Raw genomic sequence first — 20,286 nt, 5'->3', positions numbered from 1 at the left:
GCCATCTTGGCTACTAACCATTGAAAGCTTTGTCCTCCATGAATTTGTCTAGTCCTCTTAGAGCTGTCCAAGGTTGATGAGCATCACTTCTTGTGGAAAGAAATCCCATAGTTTAAAGAAGCAGTAGTTGGCATCATCCTCCAACATTCAGCTTCACTCACTGGCCCTGGGTTCTAGTATTATGACACAGGGGGAGAACATGTCTTTGACCACACCATTTGTATCTTAAACACCTCTTACTCACCTTTTCTCTAAACTAAAAAACCTCAAATGCTGTAAGCATTCCTCATAGGAGAGCTGCTCCAGCCCTTCGATGGTTTTGATTGCCCTTTGCTGAACCTTTTCTTGCCTCCAAGGTGGGTAAGCACTTATTTTCAGCCTGCTAAACCCGATGGGGCTGGAGTAACATTTTCTGCATTGCTTGCATTTACGTGTGCCAGGCTGAGACCTTATTAATTATGTTTACACATAAATGCTTGAAGTTCGGTCCCTGCTTCCGGGTTGCGTATCAGACAGTCCTGCAGCCAGCAGACTGCGGAAGAGACAATGAATCAAGGCACCATAATGAAAAATATCTAGCCTGATTTATGCGTTCATTGTGCTTAACCACCTCATAAAGTAGCTTCCAGGTGTTTTTTTAAAAAAAGAGGAGAGAGGTGAATACAGACGCTTTCTGGTAACTGGTTTTATATACATGGTGGGGGCTCTCTGGTTTTGTGTTGTTGAAGTTTTATTGAAATAGAATGAAGACTATAAAACCAAGATAAAAATGGTTTCATGGGAGCAGTGCAGGGATCATGATTATAAACTGAGTCAGTAATCATGAAAGCCAAATTACTTACTTTTCCACAGATAGAGAGGTTTGTGCTTACACGCTGGAGGAATAAGAGATCAAATATATACATGGTACTGTGTTCCTCCCTGGGGAGTTTCAGGGAATACAATAAGAAAGTTTAATATGCTTCCTTTCAAATGAGAGCGGCAAAGGTGAAGTGGCACACCCTCTGTTTCTCATGTTTAGTCCGAAGCAGAATTAAGATTTTCATAAGCAAGTGGAATTTATACCAGCTTGGCTGTTCTGCATAGAAAGCGAGATGACAGCCACACTAGTAGAATCATGCAAAGACATAGGGGTGATCTTGTTGAGGTAGTCAGAGAAAAGTCAATAGGTCTACTCCTAGGAGAGAGAGAAATCTGTCAGCATCAGTGCCCTTGTGTGTCCTTTTTAAGGGCCTCTCCCCTTTCCATTTATTTTTTATTAACACTCCTGTCAAAATGTGACAAATTTGTGTGGTTCATACAGTTTTTCAGTTTTGATGTCAGCTGTGTCCCCCCCCCTTCCTTTCTGTTTTTCCCTCCCCACTAGGGTCCACCGGCAGGAAGATCTACAGATCTGCCAACTCTGAGTGAGTTAATAACTCGCTCTTAGCACTTTGAATTTAAAGGATGATGTAAGTGAGGAGCTTCCAGCCAAATCCAACATGGGCGCAAACACCTCCAGCAAGTCACCACCGTTTGACGAGAATGAAGATGGTAAGAACACTGTGTGGTGTTTGAAATAGCTTTGTTCAGTAAGACACTGGGAGAGAGAGGTGCCTGAGAAATCCTACATTGCAGCGCCTTTTAAAGCACTTCCTCTCAGTCACGGGCCAGGCAGCACAGATATCTCTTCAATTTGTGTCATTGTTGTTAATCCCCCTTTGGGGAACTAAATGAATATCTGGTTTGGGTGGTAATTTAGTTTGTAGCATGAAGCTCTTTTGGACTTTAAAATGGTAAAATATCATTATTTAAGAGGAGCAAAATTCAAAAGAACTTGGGTAGTATTTCAGAGTCATTCCAAGGACTCGAAACATTATGCCTATTTTCAGGTGCTTTTTCCCCAACCCCCCACCTCCACCACGAATGGCTCCATTAGTCCTTAAGGAGGTTGAAAACTATGTCACAGGGGTGAAACGGGGCTTTTGGTCTAATCACTAATCTGCCCTCTCCCTTTAGCATTTTCCATCCAGAGCAAGGGCCTTTTCAGTAGTGGTGCCCATCTTGTGGAATGACCTCCCGTCAGATGTCAAAGGAATAAACATTATATAGACATTTGAAGGCAGGCGTGTATGGGGAAGCTTTTAATGTGTGATGTTCTGTTGTGTTTTTGTATATTCTGTTGGAAGCCACCCAGAGTGGCTTGGACAACCCAGGCAGATGGGCGGGGTACAAAAAACAAATTGTTGTTGCTGTTAAATTGATGCCAGAGCTATCACAAGGCAAACTCAACCCTATGAAACTCACTCCTGCAACACCTCCTTATTCCAGGGTTTTTTTTTTCACTTTTGCATGGCTCCTACCTATATATTTTGGAATTATAAAGATATATTTATATAGTGGCACCTCGGGTTGCATACGCTTCAGGTTACAGACTCCGCTAACCCAGAAATAGTGCTTCAGGTTAAGAACTTTGCTTCAGGATGAGAACAGAAATTGTGCTCCGGTGGCGCGGCAGCAGCGGGAGGCCCCATTAGCTAAAGTGGTGCTTCAGGTTAAGAACAGTTTCAGGTTAAGAACGGACCTCCGGAACGAATTAAGTACTTAACCCGAGGTACCACTGTATAAAGATATATTTATAATCTTATACAGTGGGGTTGCAGAACTTTGTTGTTGTTTTTCCTTGTGCCAGGTGTCTGGGACCTCAACAGTTCCTGCCCCTTGGAAAAAAGAGGCTTTTAAACTGTCTCCTTTGAGCAATGCTCTTTTTCAGTACAAGTTCTGGCGCTACAAGACCCCTCCTTCTGCCAACAGCTTTGGAGCCGGTCACTCTTCACAACAAAGTCACAGCTGACACAGCAGGTTTTCCCTCCGTCTGATTTAAAGGGGAGTGATGCTTAGGGGGGAGTCTGCACAACCCAGGCAAGCTGTGCTCACCTAAGAGGCCTGAGAGCAGCTCGCACAGGCACTTTTGTAGCAACTCATGAAATGAGATGCAACTGAAAGGTCAGGGCAATGAACTGGATCCACTTTGGCACAGTGTTCTGCAAAGTAGCACGTATCATGCTCTCCTGTACTTCGGTTCAGGGTTTTGCGTCCTGCAGGGCCCCCATGTAGCTGAGGCTCTGTTCCAAATCTTGCTCCCTCACTACACTGGATAATTGGGCTGCCTTTAGGCCAAAGACTCCCTTGTGCCTCTGGTCAGTCCATGTCCTCATGGAATCCCAGGACTTAATCTGAGTTGGAGTTCACCACAGATTAGAGCCAGTTCTTATCTTGAGGGTTCAGCCCTGGAACATGTGAGGTAATAACTGAGTGCCTTTAACCATGCTCAGATTGGTTTTGCTACATGGCCAACACGCATACTTCTGGTATTGAGGAGAAGTTATTCTAAGGAAGCCCTGGCATCTTTGGTCTGAGAAATTAACCACGGATGGAATTGTTTCGTAATGTAATTTTGTGATCATTGAATGCAAGGTTGGAGTTGCCTGTGATGCACAGAGCATTTGAGGATTAAACACATAACACACACACACAAGCAGGGAACTGGGGGTTGCATCACAATATGGGAAATGGTATTGGTATGACTTTGGCGTAGGAAACTCTGCGTGCCTCTGTGTGTGCATTGTCATATGTGATTAATGCCAAGCATGTGTTTTGCTGGGCAACCTTCATGCCAGAAAGCCCTGACTGGTGCTCGGCACCTACACTGTGTGCACAGGGCAAAATACACACATCTACATTTATGAAGGCACATGCTAATTTGGAAGTAATATCTGTGTTTGAAATGTGTCACAGGTAAAGATACTAATTTTATGGTGTCTTGCCTGGCTAATGTATGGAGTGAAGCAGAAGAGCAAGGAAAGTGTAGATCAAAGGACCCATCTTCTCTAGCCAGGAAAAAAGAAACTAAAGCCCTTCTTATGGTGCCTGCAGTGCACTTAAATGCTGTTCCTTCTGAAAGTACAGCAATTTGTTCCAGTAGTGTATTCTTCTCTAATCTCCCAAATCATTTTGTTCTGATTCTGTAATAATCATTGCAGCCAATTTCCTCTCCATGAACCTAAGACCAAATTTCATTCATTAAAAAAAATAAAAAAATTCTGATCCTCAGTGCACTCCGCAAGCATGGATATTTCAAGCATGGAACTGCTGGCACAAATTATTTGATGATTAGGTTGATTGTGTACTTAGGAAATTTATGGTGATGCCCTCTGAATGTCATAATTTCCATTACTGCATGCCGTACTGCTGGACCCTGTGTTAAATGCTGAGTAAGTGCGTGGACAACAATTCCCTCCATATTTGGCTAGAGTGACTGTGGGCTTTGTTTCAAAATTAATAGTGCTATTGTTTGGGTTTTTTGGTTTTGTGTATGCATGCATTAAAGTAATTGAAAACTATGATGGGGCAATGCCACCCTGAAATTATCCTGGGAACTGCAAATTATATTCTTGTGCATGCAAGCATTTTGTATTGGCATCTGTTGTAAAGCAGTCTCTGGTGCAGTCTCAGCAGTATTGATAGATGTTTTTGTTTTGCACTTTTCTGAGAGTGGGAAACCTGAGGAGGAAATTCTGTAGTCCTATGGTACACCCTCTCCGTCTTAGTCAGATATGGTACCCATAGACTTATAGGGTGTCTGTGTGCATAAACACTAGTAACTGATGAGTTTGAGAAACACAGGAATACTGAAAAAACGTGGGAAGAATCCACATTAAAAACAGTTGAAAGTGGTTTGATTGGGGCATCGGCACCACTTCTCATGGCATACAAATATTTATTTTATACTGGTCAGTATGTTGTGCAGGGATTTAGGGGATCTTAGCTGATTGGTAGCACATCTGCCTTGCATGCAGTAGGTCCCAGTTTCAATTCCCAGCATATCACGTAGGAAGATGCCCCCCTGCCTAAAACCCTGGAGAGCCACTGTCACTCAGAGTAGACAATATTGAGCTGGATGAACCAATAGTCTTGACTCCTTAGAATGGCAGCTACGTATGTTCTGGCAAAGCAAAGATTCAAGAAAAACCCTGCACAGCCTTTCTAAAAGAGGCGGAAGTGGGATGAACAGGCACACCATGAGCAGGTATTCCCCCATTCATGCTGCTTTAAGCTCTGTGGAAAAAGAGGCTCCAGAGTGTTAGGATTGGTGGACTGGAGGCAAGCAAATGCTTCAACCAGCAGTCAAGCAAGGATAGGCAGTCTTCAGTGTCACTCAGACTCAGGAAACCAGACCAGAGTAGATAACATTACAGAGCCTTATGGGGACACTGTAGATCTTTGTTTCACTTGAATCTCACTGGGTTGAAAGCTGCTGTACCACCCTATAGATTAGCTTAGTTTTGTTTGTAGTATTTATATACCACTTCATATACCCAGAGTTGGCCCTAAGTTGGCCCTAAAATGCAAAATACATTTTAAAAAATGAGCAAAACAATACAAATATAAAATATCATAGAATCATAGAGTTGGAAGGAACCCTGAGGATCATCTAGTGTAGTCCAACCCCCAGCAAAGCAGGAATATGGACCCATATGGGGATCAAACCCATGACCTTGGTGATAATAGCACCACACTCTAACCAACTGCATGTTCATCCAAAGAAAAAGTTGTATCATACAGCACATCCTGTCTAAACAGTATGAACCCTAGTACAGTGTTTCCCAACCGGTGTTCCGCGGCACACTAGTGTGCCGCGAGACGTTGCCTGGTGTGCCGTGGGAGGGAGGTGGGCGAGTCGGGCGGCGAGAGGCGGGGCGGCGGCGTCGAGCACACGCGGGGCGGCGAGCGAGCTCCCTCCCACATCCCATCGCCGCTCGCTTCGGTCGGCCGCCCCGTGCTCCGCGCTGGTGTTGGCCAGCCTTGCGCACCCGGGGGATCTCCCCCCGAGAGCGCAAGGCTTGCGGGCGGAAGCCGGCAGCACGGAGCATGGGGCGCCCTTTGGAGGCCATTCCGTGCTCCGCGCTGGTGTTGGCAAGTCTTGCGCACCGGGGGATCTCCCCCCGGGAGCGCAAGGCTTGCGGGCAGCAGCTGGCAGCGCGGAGCACGGGGCGCCCTTCGGAGGATGCCCCGTGCTCCGCGCTGGTGTTGGCCAGCCTTGCGCACCCGGGGGATCTCCCCCCGAGAGCGCAAGGCTTGCGGGCGGCAGCTGGCAGCGCGGAGCACGGGGCGCCCTTTGGAGGATGCCCCGTGCTCCGCACTCGTGTTGGCCAGCCTTGCGCACCCGGGGGATCTCCCCCCTGTGGGAATGTTCTGGGGTGCAGGAGAGGATATATTGACTAATTATATCCTTATCCAACTTGTACTAACAAGTTCCCAAAATATCAGCAGAGTTTATAGACATTCCCCTTTAAGTACGCAACGGTAACGCTTGCACAGGTTCGCTAGAACCTCTATAATAATTACTCTGGTAATTTCCCCTTTGTTCCCTCTTAAAATACAAGACACGACACAGTCTTTATAAAAGTATAAAAGAGTTTACTCACGTTCTGTTCACAATATGATCCCAGAAGGTAGGCAGGCTTAAAAAGGTTACATGCAGTTAGAATCTATCTTGTAGCAAGATAGTACTGTCCTCTCTTGGCTGGGAGCCAAGAGGGCATCCTTAGATGTTTCCTCATCGAAGGAAGATGGCAGAGAGGCAAGAGGCAAGAGACAAGAGGCAAGAGAGAGAGAGTGGCTGCCTGCCCTGTGCTTTTATCATTACCTGCACAGGTGAGGCCACACCCACCTCTGGTCACATGCGGAGGAAGTCCGTCCCCAGGAAGTTTACCTGCTTGCTGGACAGACATCCCTCCCCATGTTCTAACATGTACACTCTAGGAATGTTGTCATTGACTGCTCCTGTGTTTACATCCCACATACCCCTTCTCAGGCAATACAACATTATACAAAACATAAACAACTTTATTCAACCACCCAGAGTCCCAGCTTGACACGTAGATTCTGGAAACTCTCTCTTGGTAGGGGTTTCGTCAGGATGTCAGCAGTCATCTCTTGGGTGCTGCAGTAGGATAGTTCCACAAGTCCATCCTGGATCATCTGGCGTATGTAGTGGTATTTAACCCCAATGTGTTTTGTTCTGGCCAGGAACTTCTCACTCTGCGTCAGCTTCAGGCAACTTTGATTGTCCTCTAGCAAGCTGACAGGCCCTTTTCTCACCAACCCAAAGTCCTTTATGAGTTGATCAAGCCAGGCGATCTCTCTGCAGGCTTCTGTTGCTGCAACGTATTCTGATTCTGTGGAAGATAATGCTACACAGCTCTGTTTATAACTGCCCCATGAAACAGGTCCATCACCAAACATGAAAACATGACCACTTGTTGATTTATAATCAGCATTATCCCCAGCCCAATCCGCATCAGTATACCCAACCAACTTAGGGTCTCTGACGGCTGGTAACCTTAATTTACAATTCATGGTACCCTTCAAATATCGCACCACCCTCTTTACACCTGCCCAATCATGCTCAGTGGGAGAATTCACTTTTCTGCTAAGAATCCCCACAGCATTTGCTAAGTCAGGTCTACATGTGGTAACTAAATACAAAAGTTTACCAATCGCCGACCTGTAGTCATTGTTGTCTGGCAACTGCTTCGAATCCTGCTGATTCTTCAGGAAGTCAGTAGCCATCGGTGTAGCAACTGGATGTGCGTCTTGCATCTGCATGTGCTCAATCAGCTCGTGGATCTTCTGTCTTTGGCTGAGAAGAAATGAGCCGTCCTCTTCTCTTTCCACCTGGATCCCGAGGTAGTAGTGGACATCTCCTAGCTCCTTGACCTCCACCTCTTTGCTAAGGTGTTTTACTATCTGTGTATAGTCTTTCTCACTTGCTGTGGCAATAATCAGGTCATCAACAAATGCTAAGATATATGAGAATTGTCCATTATTTGACTTACTGTACAAGCACTTGTCAGCGTCGCCTTGCTTGTACCCAAGTTGCGTCAGCATTTTATGCAACTTCTGGTTCCAGGCTCTAGCAGCCTGTTTAAGTCCATAAAGTCCTTTCTGCAGTTTGCACACTAAATGTGCCTCATGTGGTTTCACAAAACCTTTGGGCTGTTTCATATAGATTTCTTCAGAAATCTGCCCGTGTAGAAAAGCGGTAGCAATGTCTATGTGTTTCACTCTCATTTTCTTGGAGGCTGCAATGCTTAAAAGCATTCTTACGCTGCTGTACCTCACGGTTGGTGCAAAAACTTCATCATAGTCTTCACCAAAACGCTGTGAAAATCCCTGTGCTACAAGTCTAGCTTTGTAGCGCTGCACTTCTCCTTCTGACCCCTTCTTAACCTTGAAAACCCATTTACTGCCAATGGCCTTCTTACCGGGAGGCAGCTCAGTGAGTGTCCAGGTCTTGTTCTGATGCAGTGCATCCATCTCCTCCTGCGCGGCCTTCCTCCAGAGACTGGCTTCTGCAGCTGGCATCTCCTGTATCTCTTCCCAAGTGGAAGGTTCTTGTGGAAACGCCGACCCTGCAAAGTAGGACAACCGTAATGGTGGGACACCTTTGTTGGTTCTGGACGAGCGCCTGACCTCTGGTTCTGCGACCGCATCAGCTTCCTCATCCTCCTCCAACGCAGGCATGTCCCCATCTGAGTCCTCATCTTCGTCTCTGGTGCCGCCAGGGTTCTGGTCCTCTGCGTCTTCTGGTGCGTCGCCTGTAGGGGGCGCTGTAACACTTGAAGGCAGATTATTACTTTGTGGGGTCTCAAAAGGGAAATATACAAATTCTTGAGTCCTTTCTGACTCATCTGAAGAATCCACAACAGTGTTCTTAGTGTCTACCTTTCCATATTCATCAACATAAACCGCATGGTATGCATTTGTCTTACCAGTTTGTAAGTCCATAATTCTGTATCCTTTGCCTCCAGAGGCATATCCCACAAGGATACCTGCTTTTGCCCTGGAGTCAAGCTTGTGTCTGTGTTCCTTGGGCACGTGGAAGTAACATGGACTTCCAAACACACGTATGTGCGACAGATTGGGAGCTTTCCCATGCCAAAGTTCAAATGGTGTGCGCTCTGCACCTTTAGTTGGCAGTCTATTCTGCAAATAGACCGATGTGTACACTCCTTCGGCCCACAGCTTCTGTGGCAAACATGCATCCTTTAGCATGCACCTTGTCATGTCCATAATGGACCTAAACTTTCTCTCAGCTATGGCATTCTGCTGTGGTGTGTAAGGAATTGTGGTTACATGTGCAATTCCTTCCTTGGCCAGGAGAGCCTGCATTTCATTTGAGCAGTACTCACCTCCATTGTCGCTCATTAGCACAGCTGGAGCTCTTTGGAATTTATTCTTGACCATGGCAATGTATTCCTGGAGCTTGTCCACTGTCTCACTCTTCTCTTTGAGGAAATACACAACACAAAATCTTGAAAAGTCATCCAGAAATATTAAAATGTATCTATTCTTTCCCAGTGAGGGAACATTCATGGGTCCACATATGTCAGTGTGCACTATGTCAAGCACTTTGTTGCTTCTTTGTTCTGCACAACGTGGAAATGAAGGTTTTACAGCCTTCTCAGTAATACAGCTTATGCACTTTGCTGGAGCTTTGTTGCTCTGCTTTACCTGCAAACCTCTTACAAGATCTCTTTTCTGTAGATCCAGAATGACGTTGGTGTCTCTATGTCCAAGCCTTCTGTGCCACAGGTCCAGATCTGCTTCATCCTTCTGGCTGGAATGTGCCACTTTTGCAGACTGATTCTCTGAAAGATCAAGCTCATATACACCATTGATTAGCTCTGCTTGAGCAAACACTTTGCCATTTCTAGTCACCTTGCATTCTCCATTTCCAAATGTGATCTGGAAACCTTTCTTGTCCAAAGTGGACACGCTGATTAAATTGCAGCTCAGCTCTGGAACATACAAAACTCTAGAGATTGTGTTCTCAATGCATTCATTGTTTATATTGCATTTCAGACTCATGGAACCTGCACCTTTTGCTTTAACAATGTTCCCATCTGCAATTTCAATTTCAGATCCTTCTTCATCATTTATCTCATTAAAATAGTCCTTTTTATATGAAAAATGCGAGCTGGCACCTGAATCAATTATCCATTTATTACGTCTATTTTCACGATTCTGGACAGTTAAATTCCTTTCTTGCAGTAGCCATGTGCATTCACATTTCCCCTTCTTTTCTCCTTTTGGCTGAAAGGGGTGGGGTTTCTTGGCTTTAGGAGCCCTGCAATTCTTTGCAATGTGTCCTTCTTTGTTACAATTGAAACAAATCACTTTCTTAGGCATCTCTTTGGACTTTGTACATTGCCTAGATGCATAACTGCTGTCCTTGCTTCTAGCATTTCTCACTGGAGATTCAGCTCTATCTCTGCATTCTTCTTTTAAATAACCAATCAAGTCTTTAAAAGTCAGACCTTGTCTATGATCCATCAAACTTACAAATGCGCTAAAGCGTGGTCCAAGTGATGATAACAAAAATGCTATCTTTGTATCTTCATCAAAAGCTTTGGGAGTCAAATCAATTCTTTGAATAATCTCAGTAAACTTGTTGATGTGCTCTGTGAATTCCTCTTTTGAATTCATCCTCACTCTGGTTAATTTACACACCAAGTTTCTGAAGCAGTTTATGCTAGATTCTCCATACACGCGCTCAATATCTCTTAAGATTTGAGATGCATCATCTGTACTATTTATTAATGATAGCTGCTCATCACGAAGTCCACTCAAAATTATGTGTCTAGCTTCGCTGTTCATGCGTTTCCAAGCACTTATCTTGGCTAAAGCTTCCTCAGACAATCCCGTAGGTTGAGGGTTTAAAGCTTCCAAAATGTGCTTATAATCTAAACATGCTATCAAGCGCTGCTTCCAGTGTATGAAATTGTGTTCATTCAGCACAGGTATTCCTAGCTTTGCATCACTATCAAAAGCTGCTCTAGCCATCTTAAAATCCAAAAATTTGAAAATTCTTCAAAATTTCAAAATTTCTCAAAATTTTAAAATCAAAATCTCAAAAATCTCAAAATACAAAACAATTCTTCACTGCCTTGGGTCACTGTGAACTCTGAGGGAAGGGGGGGTTGCTTAATCCCCACTGCACAATGGAACAAAGGACCATGTGCTTACCAGGAAGTTAACTCAGAAAAATACTACTCAACTTAAAATCACAATCCAATGCAATCCTTCAAAAAATACGCAGAAATATGCAATACTGGGCCCAATAACCCTTTGTGGGAATGTTCTGGGGTGCAGGAGAGGATATATTGACTAATTATATCCTTATCCAACTTGTACTAACAAGTTCCCAAAATATCAGCAGAGTTTATAGACATTCCCCTTTAAGTACGCAACGGTAACGCTTGCACAGGTTCGCTAGAACCTCTATAATAATTACTCTGGTAATTTCCCCTTTGTTCCCTCTTAAAATACAAGACACGACACAGTCTTTATAAAAGTATAAAAGAGTTTACTCACGTTCTGTTCACAATATGATCCCAGAAGGTAGGCAGGCTTAAAAAGGTTACATGCAGTTAGAATCTATCTTGTAGCAAGATAGTACTGTCCTCTCTTGGCTGGGAGCCAAGAGGGCATCCTTAGATGTTTCCTCATCGAAGGAAGATGGCAGAGAGGCAAGAGGCAAGAGGCAAGAGAGAGAGAGTGGCTGCCTGCCCTGTGCTTTTATCATTACCTGCACAGGTGAGGCCACACCCACCTCTGGTCACATGCGGAGGAAGTCCGTCCCCAGGAAGTTTACCTGCTTGCTGGACAGACATCCCTCCCCATGTTCTAACATGTACACTCTAGGAATGTTGTCATTGACTGCTCCTGTGTTTACATCCCACACCCCCGAGAGCGCAAGGCTTGCGGGCGGATGCACGGAGCACGGGGCGCCCTTCGGAGGACGCCCCGTGCTCCGCGCTGGTGTTGGCCAGCCTTGCGCACCCGGGGGATCTCCCCCCGAGAGCGCAAGGCTTGCGGGCGGCAGCTGGCAGCGCGGAGCACGGGGCGCCCTTTGGAGGATGCCCCGTGCTCCGCACTCGTGTTGGCCAGCCTTGCGCACCCGGGGGATCTCCCCCCGAGAGCGCAAGGCTTGCGGGCGGATGCACGGAGCACGGGGCGCCCTTTGCAGGACGCCCCGTGCTCCGCGCTGGTGTTGGCCAGCCTTGCGCACCCGGGGGATCTCCCCCCGAGAGCGCAAGGCTTGCGGGCGGCAGCTGGCAGCGCGGAGCACGGGGCGCCCTTCGGAGGACGCCCCGTGCTCCGCGCTCGTGTTGGCAAGCCTTGCGCACCCGGGGGGGCGCGTGGGGCGCCCTGAAACAGAGGGTTCCCCATGCTGCGGACTGTAGCCTGCCGCCTGACGCGCGGGGCGCCCTGAAGCAGAGCGCCCCTCGCGCCAGGCAGACATGGGCCAGCCCCACAAGCTCGGGGACAGCGGGGAGGCGCAGCACCGCCATCCCACTGTTCCCCGACCTGGTTTTGGGGGGGGAAATAAAGGAATTTTTTTTCCCCTTTATTTCCCCCCCCAAAAAAGTAGGTGCGTCCTATGGGACGGAACGTCCTATGGGACGAAAAATACGGTACTTACTATTTCATAATAAAGTAATTATAAAATACTTTCTTTGTGTTTATTTGATGCCTATTAAAGAGAGTTACTTTATATATAGTCAATATAGGCACAGAGTTAATTTTTTAAACATTTTCTAATGGTGGTGTGCCTCGAGATTTTTTTCATGAAACAAGTGTGCCTTTGCCCAAAAAAGGTTGGGAAACACTGCCCTAGTAGACACCCAAAGGCCAGCCATCAATGCTCTCCAAATGCCTGCATGTGATGGTGCTGCAATGCAGCAGAGATCAGACCAGGTATTCCTTCCACCTCCAAATTACCACTATGGTGCAGGGTTAAGGTGCTTGGGCTTTGCTGCTGCAGCCCCCTGGTTAAGGTTACTTCCACAGTGTGCTAGTCCTTTGATGGTGAGAAACCTTTGTTGATAAATCTGTCAACTGCAGGGCTTTCTCAAGTCTTTTCTTCAAGCATGTAACTTGGATACAGACTATCTTCTTCTTCTTAAAACAAAGCCTTAAGAAGCTGGAAACTTCTCAGCAACACTGGGTAGTGCTCCCAAGATGAAGATGTAAAAAATTAAGACACCAATCTTTTAAAGGGAATCCATTACATTGTAGGGAAGTGTGAGACAATGAGGGAAATCCATAATGTTAGGCGAGGCAGCAATCTTGTGTGGGTAAGATGATCTTCCTTTAAAATATTTCACATTTAAGCAACCACATTATGCCTTTTGTGATCTGTGACCCATGCAGCAACAGTATTCAAGATTAATCTGCTGCCTAGACACCATCAATCTTACAGGAGAGGTCTTTTCCCGTGAAAGGGGCCAGCTTTTGAAGCCTCACGGCTGTCTTTAGGGTTCTTCAAGGAATCATAAAACAGACCCAAGTTGGCACTTCTACTGATAAACAGCATCTTTATGATGCCTGAAAGTGGTTGCTTCCTGATTAATAAAAGGGGCTGCTTGATCATGGGTGTTTATTCCCGGAAATGTGTGCAGAAACTAAATACTGAATAGAGCCACAAACTCCAGTCTGAAAATGGACTAATTGAGCCTCCCCTCTTCCCCTGATTCACCACCATCTCAAAACTTGTGTTTGGACCATTTGGACAAGCTTCACCGTATCCTGTTTACCCTTCCCTGTTTATTCCCATCTTTTCCCCTTCAAGCTTCCTCCTTTTCAGCCTGCATTTAGTTCTGGTTTGGACCAAATCTTTGTGTCTCCTCTACCTGCAGCTTTCACCTTTAGTCAGAGCATGAGCCTTCTCTTGGTTCTCATTTCATTCTGAAGTACAGGTTGCTCACAACTTATGCACATTTAACTTGTGCTCATTCAGCTTTATGCACTTGGCATAATAATAATAATAATAATAATAATAATAATAATAATAGGGGTGGGCATCTAGGAAAAAGACTTTGGCAATCCTACATGCCATTGAACCCAATGTGTTTTGACTATACGCGAACCTGCCTGGGTTTTGAGATCTTCAGGGGAGGCGCTTCTCCAGGTCCGCTACCTTCACAAGCATGATTGGTGGAGATGCAGGAAAGGGACTTCTCAGTAGCTGCTCCCAGACTTTGGAACTCCCTAGGAAAGCTGGCTCCTTCCTGCTTGTCCCTCCACTAGCAGATGAATTGACTTGAGGAATTGATTCCTTTTAATTAAAGGGTTGGTGCCATGCTGTTTTTATTGTAATTATGGGTATCTTTTAAACAGATTTTATATATGTATATAGTTTTGATTCTATTAATGCTTAATTATATTTAAATAATTGCTTTTGATATGTTTTTTGCAGTTCTTGTTTTTATCTGTAAGCTGCCTTGAGTCCCATCAGACTCAAAAGGAAAAAGGAAAAAGGCAGAGTAATAACAATAACAATAATTTCAACCAAGAGATACTGACTCATAGCCACCCTTTTGGTCATAATCCCAAAGTATTAGAGAATGCCGCCCTTGGATGCATTACAATAAAATGCAGCCATCAGAGCTTGGTATATGGCACAAGCCCTCTTGCTTCTGTCCCAAGGTGATTCTGCCACTTGTCCTTGCAGTAGCTGTCCATCTGTAGTTTAGGCAGTGAAGTTTATGAATTAATTCACTTAGGGTAAGTAATGTTGCTAGTGCTCTGTGATTCTGTGTACTTTGGGCTTGTGGGTGAAAGGTGTACCGACAAACAGTATTTAATCTAATATAACAACTGTTTTATACTCATTTCCAGTTAGGAAAACAGGAGCACAGAAGTGGCGTGTTGATTGGCGCATTTGCTGCCAGCCTTTTTTGCTGCAACACTGATTTTCCAAGTCCTGTTTTTCCTTTGTCTGTTAGCTTAGCTTTAAAGCAACAAGGAACACATCAGGTTCGGGTAGCTAAATAATAACAACGTCCTAGTAAAAGATGCTTCTGTTGAATTTGCCAGCACCTTTTCTTCTTTCCGCATATTGGCATGGCAAGTCATTATCAGTAAACATTTATCACTTATGTCACTGCTGGTGTTCAGGTTACAGTATCAAGGGATTCATTATTCATGTCGTTTGGACCAGTGCATTGAAGGTATGCCTCTTTAGGGGATGGGAGCTAACAAAAGAATACATTTCGGGCAGAGCCTCAAATTTAATTAACTCACTTTCTCCTCTCTGAACTCTCCTCTCCTCGCCCATCTCTAGAAAAACAACGATGATTAGATGAATTTTAGCAAGCGACTTTTCAAGACGGACTCTGTCACTATATTAGGAGATGGTCCCTGAGTCATGGGCATAGCCAGGATTTATTTAAGAGAGGCAGGCTTTATATGGGGAGAGGAGAGGCAGAACCGAGTTATCTGTGACACAATTAATCAGCTAGTTAAGTATTTGTATGGAGTGTTGGGATAGGAATGGGAAGATCTGGGCTCAAATCCCTGTTCATCTATGATGCATGGCCCTGCTATTGTTATTAGAGTAGAAGAAGGGTAGTATGCAATTGGTTTTAAAAAGAGAATAAAAGAATGATGCATTGGAATAGCACCATTTCCTTCAACTTCCTTGAGGCAGGCTACGTGTGGTTGCTCTGTTTCATTGTCACAAAAACAGAGGGAAATTACTTGCCCAAGGCCACTCAAGAGGACAGATTTGTAGTGGTTAAATAATCTGACCTCTGCTGAACATTTAAAGCCAGAGCCCTGCTGTTTTAACCAGTGGCTATTCTTACAATGGCCAGCCTGATGCCTATGCAAAACCCCAAAGCAAGACCTGAGCAAAAGAGCATTCTCCCCTCTTGTGGCATTCAGAGGCATATTGCCTTCAACAGTGGTGGCAGGACATAGCCATTGATACTGGTACCCATTGATAGGCTTATCCTTCATGAATTTGTCTAATCGTCATTTAAGGTCATCCAAGGTGGTGGCTATCACTAACCTGTGAAGAAATGAAATTCATAGTTGTGTGAAGAAGTACTTTCTTTTGCTTGTCCTGATTCATCCAACATTCAGTGAACTTCCATGAAGTTCATTGAATGGCTTTGGCCAAGCCACTTGCTGCAGGTTGTTAGATAAAATGGGATGATCCCATGTACCATAATTCCATATAATAAATTTGCATGCCAATTTGGGGGTGGGGGCATGGCAAGCAAATGCAATTACTTAAAGGTTTCCTAGAGTGTTATTCAGAAGTGTTCAAGAGGAGTGCTTAACATTATCTAAGGGTATATAATGTGTCAATAAGATATTGTAAGCAAGTTGTTGGCAATAGGTTTTTGTTTGTGTGTGTGTCTTTTAAAAAAACTTACTGCATTTTTCCTGGAAAGGATAAATGCTGATTAAATGGGCTGGCATTTTGATGCTATAAATGTTGTGTGGATGCTGCAAAAAACTGCATGCATGAGGAGCAGCCACCCTAAGATAAACATATTTCTGGAAGTGTCCAGTGAGAAAAGAAAGTTGAAGAAAAAAATGAACAATTGCATCTCAACTCTAAACCTACTGCTGTCCAAACGGTTAAAATCATCATCATCATCATCATCATCATCATCATCATTTTCATCCCAAATGCTGATCTGTAGATTTTCCCACACAGATCCAAGCTATTTAAACTGACAAAACAGTTGTAGAATGGAGTCATATTGCAAGAGCAAAAGACTGATATCCTCTTAGATTTTGTAAGAAAAGACACAATCACTTCATCAAGAGCCCTTGCAAAGCGCATTAATGTTCAAGTCCCATTGGAAATGATGATACTGCGTGGTAAAGGTACAGAGAACTAATTTATACAGGGCTGAAAATGGCAAAGGGGACTTGCCCCATAGTTGTGAATATAGCTGTGATACACACACACACTGTTTCTGGCCTGCATAATTAAGGAAATGCAATTTATAGGGAAATATCTGATTCTAATTACTTGCCAAAAGTAATTTATCTCACTATTGACAGGTTAAGCTCTTCAATATTTGGGTTTTCTTGCCATTAATTGAACTCTTCAAATACATTTTCACAATAATTATAGCAGAGGCAATTACCTGATTTCCAGGGGCAATTAAAGGCCAGTTTTGTGCAATATTGGACACCTCCAGGAAACTGGTGTGTTCCCCATCTTGTCAGGCAGCTGCCTGACATTTGTTTCTAAACCAAGGTTATGTTTGTCTCTGGAAGGTCTGTTCTGCAGTTGTCTGCTCTAGGAGCAAGCAAGTGCTGTTGTAGATTACAAGTGGACACATAGTGAATACATGTGGGTACACAGTGGTGTAGGGTGTCCAGGCAGAGATACTGCAGCAGCAAGGAAAGGACTAGGCAATGGAACCAACAGCTGAGGCAGTAGTATGGATGGAGGTGCCACCAAGCCTCAGAGTCTAGACGTTGTCTTAATGTTGTGGAGTGTCCAAGTGCCACTGTGTTTCACCATGCAGATGCTATAGGGGTGATATGGCAGCAGGGTTCAAGAGAAAGACCAGTAGGGTTCACTCAAGCATGCCACATACTATTTTTAATTACTTATTTAAACACAATAAAAACATATTCATCCCAATTTTTTGGGCTCAACTAAGGGCTCCACATATATAATTATATCATAATCCTTACAACAGCCGTGTAAGGCAGGCCAGGGTTATTATCCCTGCATTGCAGATGCGGGCTAATGCCTTGCTGACAGTCATCAAGAGAATTTTGGGGGTGCTGAAATTTGAACTGCAGGCTTCCCAGCTCATTCTTTTTGCAACTTCCCAGTGCCAGCTCTGCAAATAAGCAGAGAAAATTGCTGAGGTGTGCTCTGTCTCCCTGACTGTTCCCAGAATGTGTCTTCATTGGACCAGCTTTATATTACGCCAGTCACTCTTCCTAATCACTATGACCTATCCATCTATATTCCTGCCCTTTGTGATTATAGTCGTTGCTGGATATCAATATGCCTTTGTTTCTTTTCTCAGTCTGCTTCCTTGAGCAACTTTAAAATACACTGTGAGCCTATGAGGTCTTTCCCTTTTAATTTGCTTATCCCAATATCAATCTAGCCACAGAAACCTATTATTTGCAGCTTAAGGAGTCAGTGATCCCATTTGTGGTCATTCTTGACTTCCAGGGGTGAGATCAAGATAAAGACCTGGAAAAACCGGGGTTCATTTTCTATGGGACTAGGCCAGCGTTTGGGATTATTCTTTGCTATTAGATTTTCCAAAGTGTTCAGAAGCAGCTTTGTTGGTATGGGTGTGTGGGTGTATCTGTGACCAGACTTCCAAAATAACTTGGCTAGTGATTCATAAGGGCTTAGTACCCAGCAGTTAATGTGTAATAGCTACATTGTTAATAGTTCAATCCTATGCATTTTTACTTGGAAGTAAGAGCAAGTGTGAGACTTAATCCACAAGGAAATGTTTATAGGGTTACCACCTAAGGCCATTTTCACTCAAGAGGCTTGTGCATGTTGCTCTGTGAAACTGAAATTGTCCTGCATGCTCAGTCACATCACAAATGCCTTTGTTCTGAACATGCAATGAGCCTACTGCTCTGAAATATATTACTAATGTCTGACGCTACGTCTGGACTAGAATCTGCCTGGATGGTTTCTACCTGTATACTGGCTACAAGATCAGTGTAGATTCTGATAGACAAGTAGCGGTGATCACCAAGTTATTCTAGCCTGTAGAAAATGACTGAGGGACAAATTCATGTGATACAGAACATTTGTACTTTTGCTGCTGAAGTTGCGGGTGGCAATCAGGATTCTGCTGGTGTGTTAGACTTCTCCGCTGCCTAACAGTAGATAAACTTGTTGAGTTGGTACTGGAGGTTACAGGAGGTTACTTGAACTGGGGAAGAATGGGCGTGTGTGTGCAGTCCTATGCAAGATGCTCTAGAAAGTGATGTAATTTAGCGTATTTATTTTACCTGTACTTACTAAACAAAGGTAAAAACTTTGCAACTGTTAGCTTGCCTTTTTTTTTGCAATTGGAAGTCATCCATTCATTGCTACTACTGAACTTGTGAAATGTGGAATTTTCCATAGAAAAATTAAGTACTGGAAAAGTTTTCAGAAGATTTTCCGTTTTGGGAAATGCTCTACCCCACATCTCTGGGCCCAGCACAGGAATTAGATTTCACATTTTACACTGTTCTAGGTGTTCCAGTTATTGGGTTAATTGCTTAATTGCTTTCCTTGAAACAGATACCTCAAGGGGCTTTACTTGTCCACAAGTAGAAAAACAATGATGGCATTATTTTTCCTTGATATTTACTCAAAGAAGACACAGCTGCTGATTTACAGAAAGGTTAAAAACATAAATGATGTGTCATACCATACTAGCTTGCAAAGTGGCCTCAGTATCCATAGTTGTTGGCACCAGGCATAATAGTCTATAAGTCTGAAATCACAATATAGTGTAAATACTATCTTCACCTATAGAACGTCAAAAAGTCCTCTTGATGGTTTTCAATAGGCCAAAACTGATAACAGATAAGAAACAGAAGAAAATGTCTCTTTATAATTTGTTAGTTTTATCTGGTGAAACTAGACTGCAAGTTTACATGCCACTTGTTCAGCCCAGCAATGCATATACTACAAACTTAGATAATACTACCACCAACTCCTATTGCACAATTTAATCTGCTTGTCCTTCACATGCCCTTGAAACTGAGACTTAGTTCTCAGTACGTTATACCAGTAATCGTCAACCTTTTCTGACCAGGAACCCACCTTTAACCCATACATGCATTTGTGGGACCAGTATCTTAACATAATTCTTACCTAGGGCTTGCCAATCAGAAGGTTGGTGGTTTGAATCCCTGCGATGGGGTGAGCTCCCGTTGCTTGGTCCCTGCTCCTGCCAACCTAGCAGTTTGAAAGCGCAAAGTGCAAGTAGATAAATAGGTAGCTAAATACCTTCCGGCGGGAAGGTAAACAGCATTTCCGTGCGCTGCTCTGGTTTGCCAGAAGCAGCTTAGACATGCTGGCCACCTGACCCAGAAGCTGTCTGCGGACAAACGCCGGCTCCCTTGGCCTACAGACCCCAGAGTCGGCCACGACTGGACTTAACTGTCAGGGGTCCCTTTACCCATTACCTTTAATGCGGCTGTTGCAACCCACTTGAATTAGGCCACAACTCAGTAGTGAGTTGCAGCCCACCAGCTGAACACCAGTGGGCTGTACCACTTCAGATATCAGATGGGAAGTTCCTCCATGAGAAAAAGGTATTCATCCACATAGAAATCTAAATAGAACCCTTATCCTTTGCATGCATAGTTTAATATGTGGAAGAGATTTTTTTTTTGTCCAGGAACCATTTATTCATATGGACCTCCATCTGCATTTGTAGA

General features: G+C 44.2%; 1 protein-coding gene across 3 annotated transcripts in view; it reads left to right on the top strand.

The window, feature by feature from the left end:
* STK32A (serine/threonine kinase 32A) overlaps window positions 1–20,286 on the top strand; it is a 78,157-nt gene that overhangs the window by 7,406 nt on the left and 50,465 nt on the right. For all 3 annotated transcript variants that reach the window (XM_081852134.1, XM_081852135.1, XM_081852136.1), the window contains exon 2: window positions 1,367–1,533. In XM_081852134.1, the coding sequence (XP_081708260.1) occupies window positions 1,482–1,533 (52 nt within the window). In that variant the 5' untranslated portion in view covers window positions 1,367–1,481. The remainder of the gene's footprint in view (window positions 1–1,366; window positions 1,534–20,286) is intronic.

The sequence above is a fragment of the Podarcis erhardii genome, assembly GCF_964252035.2.
Source record: "Podarcis erhardii genome assembly, chromosome: 2".
Lineage (NCBI taxonomy): Eukaryota > Metazoa > Chordata > Lepidosauria > Squamata > Lacertidae > Podarcis > Podarcis erhardii.
The sequence above is the reverse complement of the archived record's forward strand: the minus strand, read 5'-3'. Positions and strand labels throughout refer to the sequence as shown.